At 47.6% G+C, this 21,744-nt stretch overlaps 1 protein-coding gene across 5 annotated transcripts in view; it reads left to right on the top strand.

The window, feature by feature from the left end:
• WDFY3 (WD repeat and FYVE domain containing 3) overlaps positions 1–21,744 on the top strand; it is a 2,538,776-nt gene that overhangs the window by 490,407 nt on the left and 2,026,625 nt on the right. For all 5 annotated transcript variants that reach the window (XM_069630405.1, XM_069630406.1, XM_069630403.1 and 2 more), the window contains 2 exons: positions 13,154–13,346; positions 14,013–14,199. In XM_069630405.1, coding sequence (XP_069486506.1) covers positions 13,154–13,346; positions 14,013–14,199 — 380 coding nt within the window. The remainder of the gene's footprint in view (positions 1–13,153; positions 13,347–14,012; positions 14,200–21,744) is intronic.

Below are 21,744 nucleotides of genomic sequence, written 5' to 3'. Positions count from 1 at the left end.
GTATGAATATCTTTCTCACTGCATATTCAGGTCCTGACGTGCATGTGTGAGTGTGTGTGTGAGAGAGAAAGAAACCCTGATGTGGCCGGTCTTATTTACTAATCAAAATGAATGCTTACAGGCAGATTATCTTCAATTTCGTCTAATGGGATTAACATGGCTCGTGTTCCAGCACAATTCTCAGCCAACAAATTGATAAAAAGCCTGAATGAATCACTAGGCGCATATTAGGTGCAAGAAAACAGTGTATGGCACGGTGGGTACCAGCACCTGTAGGGTAAGGCGAGTTAGACACGAACGCCCCTGTTCACACCTACTTTTCATTCTGACGTTAACAAATAATTCTACCGACCTGCCACTAGTTGGCGGGATGTGGATAGGAAGGGACCTAAAACCATGGGTCTGCAACCAGGGCCTCTCCAGATGTGTTCGACATCTCCCATGTTCTACCACAATTGATAGTGCTGGCTAGGGCTGTCCAAAACATTTAAGGAGCAAAAAGCCGCAGAACCCTGCAAACTGACAAAAAAGCACATGAAAGACTTTTAATTGGTAATTCGTGTTTGTCATATATCTGTGCCTCGTCACTAAAACACTGACCATTATGGTGTGTCACTACACAAAATGGGAAGCATAAACCATTAGAAATGGCATCGGTTTTAAATATTGTGTCAGGAGATGTAATGCACATGTATTCCTGTGCTGCTTAATAGAAATACAAGATTGTAATAATCCGAATTACATGGTGGTTTTGCTGCAGCATGCCGGCTAGTTTATGAAGAATATCAGTGTGTTGCACAAATAATCCACGTTTTGTCAATAATTGTAGGTATTGCTCAAATTGTTCGGGACACACCCAGTACTAGGATGCTCAATGTTTCAACCTGTTGAGGTTAACGCTCAATTTTCACCATGGAATCTCAGGTATGATAGAGATCAGTATGTTCCAGCCTGTCAATGTACATATAGCCATGTCTACTTCTTTAATACCAAACCAGTTTCAGACTGCCTCAGTTAATCACTGTGTCAATGCCATGTTAATTTCAATAGCGCCAAAACCTCATTACTTCACATATTCACTTTAATCTGTACAAAGCACCAGGCAGTTGTGGAGCCAGTTTTTAACACTGCCATGCTGGTGTTGGCCCAGTAGAGCACATTGCCATGCTGGTTTTATCCACATGCCCCCCAGAAAATGTCCTTGCCAGAATCGCAGTGGTTTCCTGTAGTGATCCTGGGCCTACGAGAGCAAAGCGTTCCTGTCGCCTTGACATATGGTGGCTGCTGCTTTTAGGTGGAGCTGCCTGCTTTTGCAAGTCTCGTCTTATAAAAGCATTCACCACCAAGCTTAATAAAACCTTGCTTCAATATGTCTTTGTTGTTCCCTGCATTTAGGTGTGGGGAAAAATGTAGGATCATCTACATTATTTAATTTTCAATTATTTAAAAGAACATTTGAAAAATCTGGATTGTGATAAGATATAATATAATGTGGACTTTTCTCATGAGAACAGCGGAACGTGGGATAGGCTTAATACATATACATAACAGTCCACGGCAGCTCACCAATCGCATGTAAAATGTCTTTTAAGAGATGTGCAGCGTTTCAAATATGCAAACTCTACCCTACAGTCTAAGTCACATGCAATCACAATGAGTACAAAGCTCATATGTGTGCGATTGCCACAGAATCTTAGATTGCAAATAGTTTGCATAAAAGCAACTGAACAAAAGTGAACTTCTGTTCCTGGATGGTAAATGAGCCACCCTCCACTGCATGTGTGCTGATGATTAGCCCGTTAGGCCCCTAGCATCGAATTATCAAGCTAGGTGAGTTCCTTGTGCTCGACCTTGACCCTCAAACTACACATTTCGACTATAGCAGAATTCATAGTCTTGCCGACATTATATCTCTGCTCCATCCTCGATAATGGAGTTAACATCGGAGTACAGTTTATTTTGTGAAAGCCATGCCGCCTCTTATGATCCTCCATAACCTCCCTTAGCAGAATTGCAAACTAGAATAATTGACAAAGGGGAAGAACAGCATTGCCTAAGCATATCGGACTGGTTTAACAGCATGACCTGGAAGGTGCAGAAACTCCCTGACCTGCAACTTTGTTGATTGAATGGCATCTTTGATTATACCAGCTAATGAATGCAGCATATGATGAGCATGCAATTCTCGGTCTTCGTATTTAGAAGTATTTACTTTGAAAAGGACATCATCTGAATTGGCCATGGATCCCTTTACTGCTGCATGCTTTTTCCCACAGTGCTAAGTGCAAGTAGCAGTAAATGTGGTATAAACGTTTATGTAACATTCTTTGCACTGGGAAGTTAGTGCCAAGAATGTGACCTGCATCCTCTCAGCAGCAGAATTTTGAGATGCAAGAAGTCTGTTTGCTAAATTTTACATTCAACCACTTGAGCCACTCCCCAGGGGTTACCTACCGAGTTTCATAATTGTGTTGTAGAATGACTGGCCCAAGAAGTCTGGAAATGTTCTTTAAGTAAGATCCATAATTTATGTGGCTTGACCCACTAATAGATTTGGCCGTGCAGCAATCGGGCCTGATCCCAACGCAGAACGGCTTCAGGTGGATTCTTCTGCAGTGGTGCATGGTGAACTAGAGTAAAATGACACAGCAAAGTTATGTCAGTGCTGGGGTTCCCCTGCCTTATTTCTAGAGGGGAGGCTGAGGGTTTATCACAGTTAGTCTTTAAGATCATCTCATACCTGCTGGTTATGACGCAGATTAATCGAAGAGGCAGATATTGCTCTTGCCTTCAGTTGTCCAGCATAGGTTAATGTCAAGCCTGAATCAAAGGGGCCAATGCCAGAAGATGCATAACATGGTCACTGAACAAATCTGTATTTTATGTGGCAGGTAGGTCTCAAAAGAAGGTGCAAAGTCCTAATTTTATTTATTGGTTATTTATTATGCGTCTACAGACACGTTTTTCGAACTCCCCCTGCACTTTGCGCTATCGCACTTGCACAATCTGAATGACACAAGGCTTAGTAAGATCGTTGATTTGTTTGTCTTCCCTCCCTTGTCTTGCCTAGAAACACTTGTGTTCAGGCGCGTTATAAATGACTTATGTATAATATCATATATCATTAGACATCCACCAGCATAGCTCAGGCATGCAAGATACTACATTAGGGGAGTTCTTGGGCACTTTCTTGTTTGTGTAAAGAAATGAGTGGAATAATAATTTGTTGGATTTTGTGGATCTGGAAACCAGATGAGTGGGAGCAATGTTGATAAATTGCTGATTGAATTATAGACAGCATTTAAATAATGTTTCAAGTTAACACTCAAGATCTGTGAGCAGACGTGGTGATATTGAGGGATAGTTAAAAGATGTAATCCTTGATTAAAACTAGAAAGTGTCAACGCCAGGGGATGCTTTCTTCTGAGTGTACACATCGCAGGCTTTCCTATGTCAGTCCTTGTTGCAAGAATTCAAATCTTCCATGCGCACAAGACCTCCACCAAATACCGTGTAGAAATGTGTAGCTACTGACCTGCTTACATTATTACCCAAGTACAGTTCTCTTCTGGAGGCATACATTGTTTGGCCCTTATAACTGATTGTTTAGATTAATCACAAGGGTAAGAAGCACAATGCTGTTGGATCTTAAAGCACAAAGTGGCTTCCACATTTCTTACAGCTGCTGCGACACCACAGGACATCTTTTTTTTTTAACTTCTTTTTATTGATTTTACAACAAGAGGTAAAGTACATTCCCAACTCCCCCCATTTCCCCCTCCCCTTGAAGGCAATTGCTTATGTCCGTGGTCCATTATCGCCATGGGCCACTCGCCAAAGGTTATTAAGTTCATAACAGAGAAACCATCGTCCCGGCCACCCCTCTCTCTCCCCTGGGAGTGGCCTCTCCTTGTCCGTGAACACATGTGTTGGCACCTTGGAGTTGTGTCTATATTGTCCATTGTTTGCTCCGGCCCGGCCGCCTCCTCTCCACTCACTATGTTCCCTCTGGTCTATATTCCGCCCCCGGGCATGGGCGGGCCAGCCTGCCCTCCTTCCGAGTCATCTGAGTCACTCCTGTTGTTTTCCACCCCGTCTCCGAACAGGTCCTGCACCAGGGTGTTCCACGCCAGAATTCTGGCTCCGCTATTGCCTTCTCCCCTCTGTGTGGCTCTCGTTCAGACAGTCGTTTCAGCTATCGCCCATTTTTGTAGATCTGCCCACCAGCCCTCCGCCGAGGGTCCTTCGCTCGTGTTCCATGCCATTGCTATGCGGCGCTTCACCAGTATCGTCATCAGGTCTTTCATTTTTGCCACGTGTGCCATCTGCCTGTCCCCCCTCGGGAACAGGCCCAGTATATAAGACCTAGGTGACCAGGCTTGCATGTGGATTCCTGCCGTCCTCGCTTTATCTTTCACCATATTCCAGAACCCTGTTATTTTGGGGCACGACCAGAACATGTGCACCATGTCTGCTTGCTCTTCCCAACAGCGTGGGCAGCTGGGAGTTTGTCCATTTCTCATCTTCGTCATTCTTTTGGGAGTTAGGTATGCTCTGTGGACTATGTAGATGTGCAGCTGTCTGAACCTGGCATTCCTAGAAACTTTTTTCGTGTATTGGAGGATTCTATTCCATTCTCCGTCCTGGAAGGGCTGCTGGAGCTCCTCTTCCCACTTTGCCCGCACGTTCAGTGTCTTCCTATTAGTGGAGCCCAGTAGCTGCTCGTAGAGCCTGGACACGGTGTGTCCTCCTTCAGAGATGCCATACCAGGTATCCAGCGCACCCCCAGTATCCTCTGCCTCCGCCTCTGGCATGGTTCCCCACCTCTTCTTTATTGCTTGTACTAAGCTGTTATACAGGATGAACTGGCCCTTGTGCACCTCCTGCTCCTCCACCAGGGACTGGAATCCGATCCACTGTCCTTCTTGCCTCAGGTCCCCTATTTGGGCTACCCCCTTGTCCTCCCATTGTGTCCTGTACGTGGCCAGGCTTGTTATGCGGGTATCTACCAGGCCCGCCAAGGGGATCTGTCTCGAGCAGGGGTTCTGCACGCCTTGCGACTTCCAGGTTCTTTCCCATAGCGTTCGGCCCAGCTGTGCCATGTTAGGAAGAGCCCTAGCCTGGGCGGCTGGCATCCACAGGAGTTCCCTCAGGTAATATTGCCTGAGTGCTGGTCGGAGAAGAATCGCGTCAATGGAAATATCCTCCCCCAGCCATCTCACCACAAATTGGAGTTGTGCCGCTAGGAAGTAATGCAAAAAGTCTGGGAGTTTGATGCCTCCCCACTCGTGGCTCCTCTGTAGTGTAGTCAGTGCTACCCTGTTCCTCCCCCCTCCCCACAGGAAGGTGCTCACCAAGGTGTGCAAGCGTTTAAAGAAAGCTCCCGGGATGTTGTAAGGGATATTGGTAAAATAATATAGGAGCCGGGGCAGGACCGTCATCTTCAGTAAGGCCGCTCGACCTATCATCCCCAGTGGTAGGGTCTTCCAGAACTGCATGGCGTGCTCAATTTTGTTCAAGGCCGCCTGCGTGTTGGCTATGTGTGTGTCCGTGGTATCATGGTAAATGTCCACCCCCAGGTATCTAAAGGTGGTCGGGGTCCATGTGAGGCCCAGGTGCGGCAGTTGATCTGGTGGCACTTTTCGCAGGCCCGCCAGGGGGAACAGTGAGGATTTCTCCCAGTTAACAGTGATTCCCGATAGTCTACCAAATGCTCCTAGTGCCTCAAGTAAATCTCGCAGATGGGTGCGTGGGTTCTGGATGGAGAGCAGTATGTCGTCTGCGTAGATCGATATCTGGTGTGTCACCCCGTCAATCGCTATGCCCGTATCCATATAATCCGTTCTTAGGAAGGCCGCGAATGGCTCCAAAGCTAGAATATATAACATTGGTGACAGCGGGCACCCTTGTTTCGTACCTCGCCCTATCCTCCATTCCCCGGAGACAAGCCTACCCGTCTTGACCCTTGCTCTCGGGTCTTTGTAGAGCAACTTTATCCATCTAAGGAACCCCTGCCCTATCCCAAAGCGGGCGAGTGCTCCGAAAAGCCAGTCCCAGCTCACCGAATCAAACGCTTTTATCGCATCTAGTGAAGCTACTGCGCACTCCCCCTCTACTTGGTTAGTGCTATCAATGACGTAATGGAGTCTCCGGACATTCCATGTCGTGTTCCGTTCAGGTACATACCCTGTCTGGTCCGTGTGGATCAGGGTGGGTATCACTCTCTTGAGCCGGTTAGCTAATGCCGCTGTCAGGATCTTAGAGTCCTGGTTTATCAGGGAAATTGGTCTATAAGACCCGCACTCGAGGGGTGGTTTCCCTGGTTTAAGTATTGGCACTATAATGGATTCCGACATGCTATTTGGGAGCCTCCCCGTCTCATATGCCTCCTCCAATGTTTCCAGCAATCTAGGGGCTAAGCTGTCTCTGTACTTCTTATAGAATTCCCTCGGTAGCCCATCCGGCCCCGGGGTCTTCCCTGTCGGCAGTTGAGTGATTACTTCCGCCAGTTCCTCCACTGTGAGGGGAGCATCCAGCATTTGGGCCTGCTCCTCAGTGAGTTGCGGGAGCCTGATTTACGCGAAGGCATCCTCCAGGTCCCCCTCCTCCCACTCTTGGACCTCTGTGTACAGCTTCTCGTAAAATTGCGAGAACACCTCGTTTACGTCCTCCTGGGACCTCACCACCTACCCTTGACTATTCCGGATTGCATTAATTGGTTCCCGCTTGGCCTCCTGTTTGGTTAGCCAGGCCAGGAGCCTGCCGGGCTTATCCCCCTCTGCGTGCAGCCTCTGTATGTACTTCCCATAATCTAGGCGCCCTAATCTTTCCCAGGTCACCATGCACTGTTGCCGCAGGGTGGTGAGATCATCCTGCTCTCCTCCGTTCTCCCCCGCCCGTTTCTCGGCCCTCTCGATCTTCCTTTCTAACGCATCCAGTTGTGTTAGGGTTTCCCTCCTGAGTCCTCCCGTCTTCCCCATTGCCGCACCTCTGACCACCACCTTGAGGGCCTCCCAGATTGTCACCGTGCTGTCCACGCTACCCGAGTTATGCTCAAAGTAGTCTTCTATCGTGCTTTGGATATGTTCCTGGAATTCCCCGTCCAGCAGTGCTTCTGCCCTTAGTTTCCAAGTGGGCGTGGGGGCCCCCCCTGTGTGTGTGTGTGGCCATGTGACTCCCAGGGGGGCGTGATCAGACAGGGTTCGTGCATGTATATGTGCCCCAGTGAATTCGCCTAGTGTTTCCCTTCCCGTGAAAAGGTAATCAATCCGCGTGAATGTCCCATGCGGAGCACTGTAATGTGTGTATCCCCTTTCCCCCTCATGTACCTTCCTCCAGATGTCTTCCAGTTCCAGCTGATCCAGTATTTTCCGTAACCTCCGTGCTGGTGGCGCTGGTCGTCTATGCTTGTCGTCCGACCTGTCTAGTCGGGGTTCCAATGTGCAGTTGTGGTCTCCAGCCCAGATGATCGTAGCATTCCTGTAGGGGGCCAGCCGGGGCGTGAGCGACTCAAAGAAGGCTGTTGCATCATGATTGGGGGCATAGGTGTTCACCAGGCACACCTCCCGGTTTTCCAGCATTCCGTGGACAATCAGGACCCTACCCTCAGTTTCTTTTTCCTGGTTGATGAGCTGGAATGGGGTGCTCGGAGCGATCCAAGTTATCACCCCCCTTGCGTAGTTAGAGTACGTTGAGCTGTACATCTGACCTCCCCATTTCTTAGCCACCTTGGTTTGTTTTCCGACCGTCAGGTGGGTTTCTTGCAGCATTGCAACGTGGGCTCTCGTTTTATTTAACCAGGTGTAGACCCTCAGCCTCTTGACGTATGCATTTAGCCCTCTAACGTTCCATGTGACAATGTTTAGGTCATCTCGGTTCTTGTGGGGCAGGCGTTAGTGGCCCCCTCCATCCCATGGGCCTGTATACTTTCACGTCCTCTTGGCGTGCCTCTTCCGGGGGTCCTCGTCCCGCGTCTCTCCTGTGACACTTTGTGTCGTTCACACGTCCTCCTTCTCCTGCGTTTCCCCGGGGTTTAGCTGTTCTTGCGGTTCTCGGATCCGGTTTTTTATTGGTGTTTTCCTTCAGTGCGCTTCGCTGCCCCTTGGCGCCCGGGGTCTGCCCCGCGCGTCCACCTTCCGTGCCTTCGCTGTGGTTTCTTTGTCTGCCATGTCCTTCTTCCCTCATGCCTTCACCCTGCCAACTTAGCCTCCTAACAACTGTAACTAGAAACAACAACAACAAAAAACGCCCAGCCTCCCTCCCCCTGCTCGGGCCCCACCGCTCTCCAGGTGCCGCCTTCTGTCCCTCAGGCGCACTTGTCGCGGCGTGGTGCCTTAGAACTGGCACCATAAACATTGTCTCTGCTTGGGGTTCTTACTGTGGGTCTTGGCGGTCCAGTTCCAGAAGTCTTGTACTCCCAGTATAATTCTTTGGTTTAGGCCTTGAACTCGTGAGCTGTTGGTTATCCTGCTCTTTCACTCTTCCACAGGGAGTATCCTTGTGTCTTCTACCTGTTTTGTCTTTAAGTTAGTTGCAGTGAGGCTCGCTGCGGTGTTCCTCAGATTTTGTCTCGCCCAGTTTTGCCGGCCGCCTGGGTCTTGCGTTCCGTCTTCAATCTCCTTCCCTGCCGTGTCGGGGCACCTCTCTGTTCCGTCTGTTCCCCCCCTCCGGCTGCGGGAACCCTTGTTGGTCCATCCACAGTTGGGCGTCCGCTGTGGTCTCAAAGATCTGTGTCCTTCCGTTATGTAGCACTTTGAGCTTAGCCGGGTATAGTAGCATGCACTTCACACCCGCAGCCCGAAGGCGGTCTTTGGTCGGCCAGAACTGAGCTCTCTGCCTCTGCACGTGAGCCGTATAGTCCGGGTAGATGGTTATCCTGGCTCCATTCCGGGTTATGACTCCACCATCTCTTGAGAACGCCAGGATTTTTTCCCTGTCTTTAAAGTTCATGATCTTTGCGAGCATAGGCCTCGGTGGTGCCCCCGGGCGTGGTTTCTTAGTTAATGCTCTATGCGCCCTCTCCACAACGAAACCCTGAGACAGGGTCCCGGCTCCCACCGCCTGGATCAGTAAGTTCTCGATGTAGTCCGTGGGATCTCTGCCTTCCTCCCCCTCCGGCAGCCCCACTATACATACATTGTTGCGCCTGGCCCTGCTTTCCTCGTCTTCGGCTCTGCGTTCTAGCGTACTGATGCGTTCCAGTGCCTCTGACATTTGTGATTGGGAGGTGGTCATATCCGCTGTATTGCTCTGTACCTGTTGTTCTACCGTTGTCACTCTCTCCGCCAGGTTTCTCGTGTCTTGCCGAAGCAGCCCCACGTCTACGATTACTGCATCCAGCTTGCCTTCTATCGAAGTCTTCAGTGCTTCTATGGCCTCCAGGATACTTCCTTCCACCTGTTTGATCTCTCAGTGCGCCACTTGTGACGTTGCCGTGTCCATTTCAGCCACCTCGGCCTGCTGATCTTCATTCTTGCGGGCAAATGACTCCATGACCGTCTGCCTCCCCTTGCCACCTCTTGGTTTGTCTGGCATGTTGGTTCCGGTTGCTGTATGCTAGTATACGGGTCCTGCTCCTGCGGTTTCGTAATGGTAGCCTATTGTTGTTGCGTTGGGCTGGGGTCTTTACTGTGGTCTTCCTCTTGTGCGGATGGTCTCAACCCGTCTTCCGTGGGGTGGTGTGCCCCTGGCCGTTTCTTCCGTGCAGGTGTGTGTGGGAGTAGGCCCGCCCGTTGTGTGGTTCGTGGCGCTTCCAGGGTCTCTGTCAAGACTGTTTGAGTGGGCTGTGTCCTCCCACGTATATCCTATGATCCCCAGGGCGTGCCCGGGGTCGGGCGTTCGACCAACCTCTCTGGTGTGGCCCTGCTGTCCGTCGCCGTCCCAGTATGTGTCTCCGCTGGGGGCCTGTCACGGGCGTATCACCATCCGTTGCGTCCGCTGTGAGCCCAGGCACCTCTTCAAGGGAATGTCCAACGCTCCGTTCGCCCCCTTCGTCCTCTGGCCTCAGGGTCTCTCTTCTTTTCCCCGGCTGTGACTCCCGGTGCCCCGACTACCAGCCTCTGCTCGGGCTCTGCCACCCGTGCCTACTGTCGGGGGGGGGGGGGCAATCCTCCAGGGGGTGTCCGGCTGGGGTCCTCGGCGTCCTCACCTCCGGCCCCCCTTGCTGACTGTCAGGGGGGGGCGCCGCGCCCTCCAGGCCTCCGACGTCGGTGCTGCCCGCCTGGTCTCTTCACGCTCTGCCGCGGCCTGTGCTACGGTCTGTGGGCGTTCACGCCTCCTCCGTCTGTCTCGGCACAGCGCTGCAGCGCGTATCTCGGTCTTCTTCCTTCTCCCGGGCGGCTCGGTGGTCTTCACTGGGCTGGTTGTCCGCCAGCGGCGCCCACAGGTCCCGTCTTCCTTCCTCCTGCACCCGCTTTCTTCTCCGTGGCGAGCGGCCTTTTCAGCGAGACGCGCCCGCCATTTTGCGTGGTGGTACCGCGTATCTCGCACTCTCCGTTTCCGCCTTCTCCGTCACCGATTTTCTTCGAACTTTCTTCTGCGTGTTCTCTGGGCTTTCCGATGCCTTCCCCAACTTTTTCCCTGTCGTTTTCCTTCTGTTTACGGCCTTTTCCAGGATCTGTCTCCGGATCGAGTGGGAGCTCTCCAAGACTAGCTCACGCTCGCATGGCCGCCAAGCCACGCCCCCCGACCACAGGACATCTTTGTAGAAACACAATAAGCTGGTCTAGCGTTGTCCATGGCTCTGGTAGAACACTCCACTAAGGACAAATTAAACCCAATTTTACACAGAGAATTTGTGTTCGCATTTTAAATTCTGATGGATTGGGTGCAATTAAAGGATCCTGTTGCGGGTCTCTTGCGTTTGGAATTCTGTTTTTTATTGTTTGACTGATAAATATTTTGTGTGTATACACAAGGTTTGCATATTCTTCCATAGTGCTGTTATTGGCAGACATCTTGGTTATGTGCTGCACAATCTTGGAGTCCAGGCATTTCTTAGATCAGTTTTGATTTCTCGGACTAGAGATAACCAAGTATGTTTAGCGTTGGATACAATGTGGGACACTCAGATATGTGCAGTTGAGCAGAGGGAGAGTATAGCATGGCTGTGTTATGGTCCCTTGTTTGTTAGTTTCGTTTTTATGCTTTAGCAGTGGATGTGGCTTACTCTTCATGGTGAATAGGTATAGAGATTTTTGAAATGTTACAAGTACACAATGTCCTGCAGGTTTGCCTGATCTCTGGCCACAGTTCGGTTAGTCTTTTGCTTACATTTGGGTTGGAACTTGGATGTTATTTACAACATCTTGTAGATTGGTGTTCAGTTTCTTGGTCCAGTGGCATCTGGACTTCAAGTTCCAGTAGATGGCTTGTTACACGGCTTGTTTCATCTAGGAACTTCAACTTCTATTCCCAGATGGTACTACTGTTCTGTCATATTTTCCAGAGATATGGTGACGATCTTCAACTTGCACCATGCAAACGTTTTGCTCTTCATACTACTCCTCCTGCCGACGTTTTTGGAATGTGCTCCTGAGTTACGACAAGGCAACACTTCTCCGGTTTCTCTGATTCTGCAGACCACCACTACTGCTTCAGAAGTTATCGGAAGATGGACGTCAAGTTTCACAATAAAAAGTGTCCAGTTTTTTTCTTCTGCAAGAGTTCAAGCCTTTCAGCTTTCCAAAACAACACCATTCCTTGGGACACTTCCCAACTCTTTTGATTTGGTTACCTTTCACCAATTTCATATCATTCAGTTCCTTAATTTCAGATCACACAAGAGTTCCTTACTATTCAAACACAAGCTTCTTTGACTGTGCTTTCAATGGCTTTTCCATAGATGGGTGTATTCGTTCTAGGCAAAGTTGTCGGACCACATGGTCCACCTATTACAGGTCATGCAACCGACACACCTTACTTGCTGCTTCACATGCACGTTGCTGTTGCTACTGTTTCCGTTCTACAGTAGGGCTTGCTTCATTCACATGTCACATCCTCAGGATGCTTTATCTTTGCTTGTTTTGCCACCATTACTGTTTGCATGTTCACATACTCTCCTGGCTCTTGCCAATGCTTGTTCACGCAGGTTATATAGTTCCTTATATTCTCGTGGCTCTTGCTAATGCTTGTTTTTCAATGCTTGTTCGCTCTTAAATGACAGTTCTGTATATTAGGAAATTCCACATAACTGTTTTCTATCAGATTGGTATTCAGAAAGTGTTGGCTTTCATTTTCATTTGGTTTGGCATTCAAAAAGTACCTAGTTTCATTTAGTTAAGATTTTGTTAAGGGTTTCACAAGTTTTGCTTGTTCCCCTGCCATCCCGGTATCTTCCTGTGTCGGTTGACTCAACGGTGTGTGCTTACTACGTTACAGCGAGGCTTCCAGCCTCCACAAGCTTTCTCGCTCGTGCAGCGCCTTGCTCCGTCTCCCCAGTGGCTCTCTGCGGCTTCGCTCCTGCCTCCGATGCTTTTCCTGCGCCTAATGCTAAGGCTTCACCTGGTCATGGCGGCTCCCTTTCCGTGGATCGCTTCAAGCCACCAGCGTCCCTTAGACTTGCTTCGCGCTGCATACACTTTGCATCACTCTGCCTCTTCCAGGGGTCCTTGAGCACTTAGTCTGCCACGCCGCCTTCCAGGAGAGGTCTGCTCTCGTCCAGCAGTCCGTAGAGCTGCTTCCACAGCTGACTTCATTTTTGCAGTACAAGTTGGTCTCTTCCTCGTCCCTGCACCAAACTAGCATCTATTGGGGAATGTTTTAGGGGAAAATTAGAGAGAGGATTGACAATAGCCTATAAAGGCTTGGGGAAATGGAGGATGCCATGTCTTAACTAAGGGTGCCTCATCCCTATTCCAAGTCTCCTCCACCCAGGTGATCCTCCCACGCATATCCATCCCCAGGGTCCGGATCCCAGAGCGATGGCCTTTCCCTAGCCACCCGGGCAGAGCATATATTGGGGAAAGAAGTGAGGACGCCCTTGGATTCCTTTCAGGGGGAAATCCTGCTTTTCCTTTGGGTTGTTTACGTGAAATAAAAATGTAACTGTGTGAGATCGAACACTGAATCTACAAGTCTAATTACTCGGCTTTCTTAGATGCACAGTGCCTGCCTTCAGTTCTCTTTAGTTATCAAAACGTTCTTGTTGTTTCAGATATTAGTGAAACTCTGTTCTTTCGTGTCACCGGCTGAGGAGCTGGCACAGAAGGATGACCTGCAATTACTTTTCAGTGCGATTACCTCCTGGTGCCCTCCGTACAACATGCCATGGAGGAAAAGTGCAGGGGAAGTACTCATGACCATATCACGTCACGGCCTTACTCTCAATGTATTAAAATACATTCATGGTATGTATGTTGTGAACAGTTTTTGGTAATTGCCCTATTTTATGTTCACTGAAAATGTTCATATGTTGGTTATCATTTAGCAGAACCTCATTCTTTACCATTGTGGTCCCTCTTATGAAGAAATTAAGACACAACAAATGTAAATTTGACAACTTGCTCGGCGCTGTAGCTGGAAGACAAAATCCACTTAACGTTGGGATATAAAACCAAGCCAACGTATGCCTCGTAGGCAAGGGTGCATGAGAAGCAAGAAAAAGACGTGCTGGTGTCTTTTACATAGTTTCCCTTTTCATAAGGGCACATTTCTGCTTTTTTCTTGTCAAAAAGGCTACGTTCTGACGACCTGCTTTTTGTCTCGGTTTGCCTTTCCCAACCTTTGGGGGCTAGGGGACACATAAACATATATTGTTGTACTACTCTCCCGTTTTACTCCTTGCCCGTTCCCCCACTCTTCCCTTTCCCTCATTGTTTTTTGTTTTCCGGTTTTTACTGATCTTCGCCTGACCCCATACTAGTCCTAGGGGCATCAGGAATTTGTTGGTAAAACGTTTGACAGGATGGGTTTGTTATGTTGTTCTTTTCATTATGACTAAACGCATCCTTCCTAACTTCCATTAGTACTTGTTGTTTTACACGTTTTTTAAACTAATGTCTTGTGTCTTGCAGAAAAAGAATGTTTAGCTACTTGTGTTCAGAACATGCGGGAGTCCGGAGACCTCTTGCCTTTGGAAATGGTTCAGATGTTTGCAACGATTTCTTGTTTCCTGAAGGATTCTAGTAATGTTTCACAGTCACTACTGGACGATTTTAGGATATGCCAAGGATACAGTTTCCTGTCCGATATTCTGCTCAGGTACAGTAATTTTTAGTTATACAAGCCTAAGGGCACTCTGATATTCATTATAAAGCCAAAACTGTTGACTAAGTGTAGATGGGGAGATTAGATGCGAGTGGGGACAACACTGATTGTGGGTGTTGGGCTGTCAATTGGTGTGTAAAAGTCCAATGTCCAAGCTAATCCCTTTGGCCATTCACACCCACTATCTGCTCCTGCCCCCCCTAAATATCACCATTCTGGGATCTTTACAAGCTAGCTCTGAAAGATAATGGCTTAATTGCAGCTGTAAATTCGCTCCTTGTGCAATTAAAAATTACCTAACCTACTTGGTTTTCAGCCACTTGATTTTTAAGCAATAAATGTGTTTTCAGATCTGTTCCATGCATTGAAATCCTGGTAAAAACAAGCATTAACAATGCCAACGATGCTGGCTTTTTTTCAATAAGCCTTAGATATGCATTTGCCAGGCATTGCCAACATATGCCCTGGTACTCCCAACAACTCCCAACATTTCCCTGCCCTTGCCATTTTATATACTTTTATGGTAGTGCCTGGCAAAAGCCCATCCCGTCGCTACGCAAAGCCAAAACTGTTAACTTTGCAAATGCTTGCTGGATTTGACTCAAAGGTTCCAAGTCCAGAGCGTCAAGGCAGGGGGTTATTCCAGAATAGAACGTAGGACTCTTAGTTGTAAAGTCATATTCTGAACATAAATCCCTGACCCAGTTAAGACTGCATTGATTGCCAGCAAAATTGTTCTATTCATTTTCTACCCACTTTGATGCATTATGCCTCCACACTGTTTAGTTGGACACTATAGGAAGGATGTAACCTATCAAGTCTTCTGTTTCCATCTATTAGAACAGGCCTAGTCTTCTGAGGTTTAAAAAGCTGTTGGCTGGTTTAAAGCCTGGCTCATCCTTCTTCCCTGTTTTAGGGATGCCATTCTAATAGCTGTAGATCTTTTGTAAACTAAGCCTTGCATGCCACGTCAAACCTTGTCAAGTGCCCTTACAAAGTAGATTCTGTGGCTATGTCATGTACATCGTAAGTCAAAAGTATCTACATTAAGACATCATCGTCTAAAAAAAAAAAGTTAATTGAGCATCCATGCATATGCTTTTATTTATAAAGCATATACAAGTGCCTTGTAAAGCACGTTCACTGGTATTGGATGTTAAATAGGAGGTGTACATGTTTGCTAAATAAAATACACAACTATGACCTATGCAAACCTCACACAAGCAATTCAGTCCCCTTGATTACACCCATCAGGCAATCATTGCATTCCAACTTCATTTCGTAAAGTGGACACGTTTAAGATCGAAGAAGGAAGACAATCCAAGTATTTTCACAGGGAGGGAGGGCAAGCAGACTAGACAATGGTAGAACAACTTGCTGGATGAATGCTTTGCTAAGAAGGCAAAGCTGAAGACAGCACTACTATAAAATGTAGTTTAACAGCTTGAGACAAAACAGCTGAGTCTGAGAGTCCTGTATAGTGGGAGAAAGGCCTAGGTTCACAGTGCAAATTAAAATACAGCGGACAGCACAATTATTCTAGTGTAGGTAAGGTTGCTATGTTGCAGGGTTTCAGGGTAGAGTGATTGCTCTATTCCTAACCTGGGCCACTCCTACCTTACTAGTTGCTGATGGTTGATGACTGCCACTGGCTTCCCCTGCTGACACCTGCAGACACTATTAGGAGCCGCCACTGTGGGAGCCGCCCTTTACCTTGGGTCCCTTAGCCACAGGGGCTGCCCAGGGAGGGTCAGTTAAGAGGAGGAAAAAAAGGCCTATCAGGGGAGGTGGGTGGGCTGGGATGCAGTAGGGGAAGGGAGAAAGAGAGGGCTGGGGAACAAGCGTGGACGCCGGGGCCTGGTGGGGCTCAGGATATTTAAAAATATGGATTTCCTAGCCTTAGGAGGGTCTTAAAAAAAAAGCTGCACTCACCAGGTCAACGCCAGATGGAAATGGCGCGCTCGCCCTGGTGCCGGCTGCTAGTCCAGGCACGGAAGGACCACAGTGTCCAATCAGGGGAGGTGGGCGGAGTGGGAGGCGGGAGGGGAAGGGAGAAGGAGAGGGTCGGGGAACAAGCATGGACACTGGGGGCTGAGGGGGCTCAGGAGATTTAAAAATATGGCTTTTCTAGGCCCAGAAGGGTCCTAAAAAAGCTGCACTCACCAGATGTGCGCCAGATGGAAGTGGCGCGCTCGCACCGGCTGCTAGGCCAGGAATGGAAGGACCAGTGTCCAAGCAGGGGGGGTGGGCAGGCTGGCAGGCAGGAGGAGGGACGGGGACAAGCATGGACTCCGGGCCCATGGGTGCTCAAGATATTTAAAAATATGGATTTTCTAGGCCCAGGAGGGTCCTAAAAAAAAAGCTGCACTCACTGGGTGAACGCCAGATGGAAGTGGCACGCTCGCGCTGGTGCCGGCTGCTAGCCCAGGCACAGAAGGACCACGGTGTCCAGTCGGTGGAGGTGGGTGGGAGGAGGGAGGGGAAAGGAGAAGGAGAGGGTTGGGGAATAAGTGTAGACGCCGGGGAGTGGGGGGCTCAAATTATTTAAAAATAAGGATTTTCTAGGCCTAGGAGGGTCCTAAAAAAAAAGCCACACTCACCGGGTTAACGCCAATGTACACATTGAGACAGAATGGCAAAGAAATGATGAGGTGAAACACTGAAATGTCCAAGGGATCACAGTAACGAACAAGCCCCAGATGGTGCCTCTATATGTGTTTGTTCCTGACAAAATAATTTCAGAACCTTGATCAGGCTTCTCAGCTGAGGGGCCAACAATGGACGGGGTCCTAGATGGTTGCCTGCGTGTTCATGCCCAGAGTCAAAGCACATAACTATGCAGTTCTTTTCCCAACTTACCAATGCTTAAGATCTATGTGGCCTCGCCAGACATCAACAGTGCCTTTGGTCTCTTATCTAACCCTGAACTACAGGTCCCAAATTGCAATTTGCTTTACTTGTGATTCTTTTGCTGGTTGCTTTTCAGGCAGCACACTGCGATTCTCACAATGCAATTCACTTTGGGTGCAATTGACCTTACTTACATTGTCTCTGCAGCAAACTAAGTTCCTTGGTAATGTACTAATCATTGTGGGCTCTTTTAGGCATGCAAGCTGCTTCTGTCCTCTCACCCTGTGATTCAGTTTCTTCAATAGGCTAGGTGGATGAGCTCATCTCGCAGTCATGCTCACTCTAGTTGCTTCCACGCAGTGAAGGGCTCTTCCTCGTCAAAGATTCCTCTGGCATGTATCCGTCTCCCAAATTAGTTGTGCTATGTCCTCTGGATTTACCGTGCTCCACAGAGCAGCTCTCACTTCAACTAGCCCATTACCTTTCCTGAACAGAAACTCCTCTGACTTCATCTGTGGATAGTGTAGGTTTTATTACCCTGTTGTATGCAAAGCAATCCTTCAGCATCAACATTTAACAATATTTGCTTTCTCCCTAGATGTGGATGGGCTTAAAAGGGTTTTGTGTTCTTTTCCTTACTAAGGGTTATGATGACCTGCCACTTCGACACAACCTCCTCAAAGTCACCAAACAAATAACCTCTTGATTTCATACTTTTAATTGATGAATGTCTAATTTAGTCAATCCAAAGAACACACTAACATGATCTATAGCCAATGAACAGGAACCTTCTTTCTATGTATTACATCTTAATACCAGCAGTGCAACACCACCAGACTAACAATAAATACAGTACATTCGCCTCAGTGCGCATGGCTCTGTATGAAAAGAGGAAGGGGTATTGTTTGTGGGATAGCGGGAGAGGTGGATGCAAAATCTGTGATGTTTTAGATGGTGCCGTTCTGCTTATGTGAAATCCGCGGAAACACTTGGGAATGTTATCGGAATGGAGAGCCCAAAATCTGAAAGGCTACGTACCTTGATCTGCTTAGCCGCTCATGGGGGGCATGTGGGGAGTGTGATAGGTCTAGAGAGGAGAGCTTAGTGATAGCTTGGTTAATGTTCATGTTGTAATGGCTTTGCCTTGCAGTGGCTGTGCAAGGGGGCGTTCTGTGTGTAGTGTAAGATATTAGGAGATTTTAGTCAGTCAGGAAGAAGAGGGTCTTAGACAAATGAAGGATACAAGTTTAGGGGGTGAGAGAAGTGTTTGGTATCAACCGGTAGAGAAGGGATAGGTGCCATCAGGGAAAACAAAGACTACACTCTCTTAGATGGTTGTGCTGTAGTTTCAGTTACTGGTCTTTGGTATGGGATATTTAAGGGTATAGCTTGGCTTTCTAAAGCCTGCCCATGTAAGATACAGTAGCTGCAATTTAGGGGACTAGCTTTGCAGTCTAAAGTGTGACTCTGTAAGGTGCTGTAGCTGCAGTTTAGGGAGATAGCTGTGCAGTGTAAAGCCTGACAAAGTACTGTGCAATATGTCATGTTTCTGGTTGTTCTAACGCTCTGCTGTCATTTTTGGTCTGATGGTGTTCGGTTAATGGGTAGAGAGGGCAAATGCAGGAAACTTTGCATTTGTGTTAGTTTGTAGACTGGAAGTACACTGAGCTCTGCCTGCGGGTCATTTTCTTTGGGTGCAATTGAGAGCGTGGAGACGTTTGTCTGACTGGAAACTTTGTGTGCCGTGGTGCTAGGATCCGTAGCCAGGCATATGGCATGTGAGATGGCTGTTGACTTGTAGTGTTCTAATGTGTCTATTGTGAGGGGGGGTTATTTGCCATATGTGGATGTTGTAGCTGGTATATATATTGTGTGTTGGAATGTAAAATGTGTGCATGTTAATGGAGGGGGCAGTCTGACACCTCGATGGGCAGGTTTGTGCCATTTCACTTTCTCACATTGCCACTATCAAGTCCTCTTTCCCACCCTCTTTTTCACTCACTCTTTCTGACTGTCCTTCACCCTCTCAAATAGATTAATTGTACCCCGTGTGAAAAAACAATGTAGGAATAAGCAGATGAGGGGACGGGGCATTCTGGAGCCTTCACTTTGTATCATAAGCTGCATGCAAATAGTTCTGAAAGGCCATAAAGCTTTGCTTCAGAGAAAGGGCTGCTTGAGATAGGTCTCAACACACCCTTTTACCTTCCTTAGTACGTTGGTTGGCAGGAGGAGAGCCGTCTCAAATAGTCCTCATAACTTGCTCAGGTGCTTTACTCAATGGCTAGTTGGGATGTTGTCGTCTGCGCTGGGACAGCATTAGTCAGGAGATTAGGGAAGTTAGCAGAATCTTTGGTTGTTTCTCCCAGAAGTGTATCCGAGTATCTCCCATGAGCCTAAACTCCTCCAAGTGCACACCACCATGGGCCAAAGTGACCTCCTCCTAGCCCACCACTCATTTGATGTTCAGACAGGTCCATAACTTCAGTTTCAGAATGATGCTGAAACCGTGCAGGGGATTTCTCATGGTGAAATGAAGAGCAGGAAAGAATCAAGGGAGACTGTGGGTTCCTTGAAGTGCACAAAGACGGATGGGCTGTCCAATAACCTTGCAATCATACTTTTGCAGCATCTCTGGCTCCTTATTGGGCACTGATCTATGGAAAGCTTTGTGCAAGAGCTAAATAATAAAACGACCAAGAGCATGAATGTATATTAAGAATTACTTACTTTGTGATTCTACACAGGAATACTGGCAAATTTCTTGCAATATCATTAGAATGAAGCTGTCTGTTAAAATGTGGTTGTGCATTACTGAAGCTGTGGCAGTCCAGTTTTGTAATGTAATTGCACTGTTGTTAATTGGATTTTGAAAAAAAATAGATTGAAACAGTGCATGTTAGTACTATAGCAATTTTTGTCCTGGTGTGAATGACATTGCAACATTTCAGATTACTGGTGTAGAATGTCCTTCATTAATAGTCATGGAGTTACCTGCTCATCGGACTGGTGCAGAGCTTAAAATACTGAAGGCGTTCAAGGAGGTACACTAAGCCATTTCCTTCATTTATAATTCCCGGCGTATAGCCATAGTAGGATTTTCAGATTGGAGATATGAAATTGCCTTCTAGAACTGACATCCTTTTACCATTAAAGAACCACAGTTAATTAATCAACACAATTCTGCTTTATATACTGGTGTCAAAGCCTTGGCATGATTCACACCATAGCAACTATGACTGTCCCCTTAAATCTGATTATAACCTGCGATTGCCAATGATTACTGCATCAATGAGATCTTATTCATAATGTGTTGCTTGGTCAACTTCGTATCTTTCGCAAACCTAATCCCTGAGTAGTCTGACTAAATTGCTCAAGATTTATACCATTTTTTGGAGCCACACCCTAAAACCGTTTTGTGTGGGCCTGTTTCTACCAGAAAGCCTTTAATCTCAGAATCATTTTGTAGAGATGTGGGTATTACAAGCTCTAGCACTGAGGTAGGAACAATCAGTTGATGTCTTCTCGTCTTGAAGAGATCTGTGTCTAAGTGGAAGGTGACAAATTTAATCTGGTTATCTTCACTCGTCCCTTCATCCATACAAGGATGATACAGTGAGTACTAATGCAATGGGTAGCAGCTGCATTGTTTATGCATTTCTACACATCCATGATTTTGTTTTATAATGTTCTATGGTAGCAAGGCTTCAGCCTTTGATCCAAGATTTTTTATTTTCTTGACATGATTTCCCCTGTTAATTGTCTCATCACATTACATTTTAATTGGAACACGGTGCCTCATTCCGAGGTCGGCAATAAGGTTGCCCCTGACATCGTAACACTGTTTCTGCCAACTGATATCCCAGTGTCACTGGAATATTACAAGTCCCAATGGCCCGGGATGTCAGGTGGAAGGAAGTGTAAGTCACGGAAGCACCAGCACCGTTGCTAACAGTGCCAGTGCTTCAGTGGAAACCATACCTGCAGGGGCCCATGCTCCTAGTAGGTCAGACCTGCCGGGAGCACCAGCCCCTGCAGGTATTCTCGTAGTCTGGCGGTCCGGAAATAAGGGTGCCTGCCGCCAGACTTGTAATGAGGCCCACTAGTGTCTAAAATTCCACCAATGGGAAGCCGCCAGACCCAGCCACTGCAAGGGAGCCAATTCCTCCCAAACCTAACATCGATGGCACATGGTCGGACAGAGATCTCTCTGGATACTCTGTCTCAGTAATAATATATAGATTCCTTCTTTAGATGAATGCAAAAACTGTTCAGGAGAAAGTTGTGCAGTAGAATAAAGTGAGTCTACACCGTTGAAACTGCGATGATGTCTTCATAACTCTAGCCATTCAAACTCTTTCATTAGCTCTATCAGTGCTTTAGAGGTTATGTTGCAGTTAGTCTCCTGCTCAAAGCTAGACATACTCGAGATGTTTCGCACAACAGAAGCCAACATACTAGAAGGGCACTTGCGTTAATGTTGGGAGCATAAGTACAGAGTAATAGAATATTTCTGCTAGAGAGCGTTAGTCAGCAAAACTTGTCTGCCAGTGCCATCCAAGACTGGCCCTTGTGCCTGCATGGGGAAGCCTGGTCCTAAATATACTAGTGTGCCCCCGCCAACAAAGTGACTAAGGAGTAGAAGAGATGACCCATCTCCTTGCCAAGTTCTTGTGTTTAGACATTAAG

The sequence above is a fragment of the Ambystoma mexicanum genome, chromosome 6q, assembly GCF_040938575.1.
Source record: "Ambystoma mexicanum isolate Mex_15411 chromosome 6q, UKY_AmexF1_1, whole genome shotgun sequence".
NCBI classification, from domain to species: domain Eukaryota; kingdom Metazoa; phylum Chordata; class Amphibia; order Caudata; family Ambystomatidae; genus Ambystoma; species Ambystoma mexicanum.
Note: the sequence above shows the minus strand (reverse complement) of the source record. Positions and strands in the feature narration are given on the sequence as shown.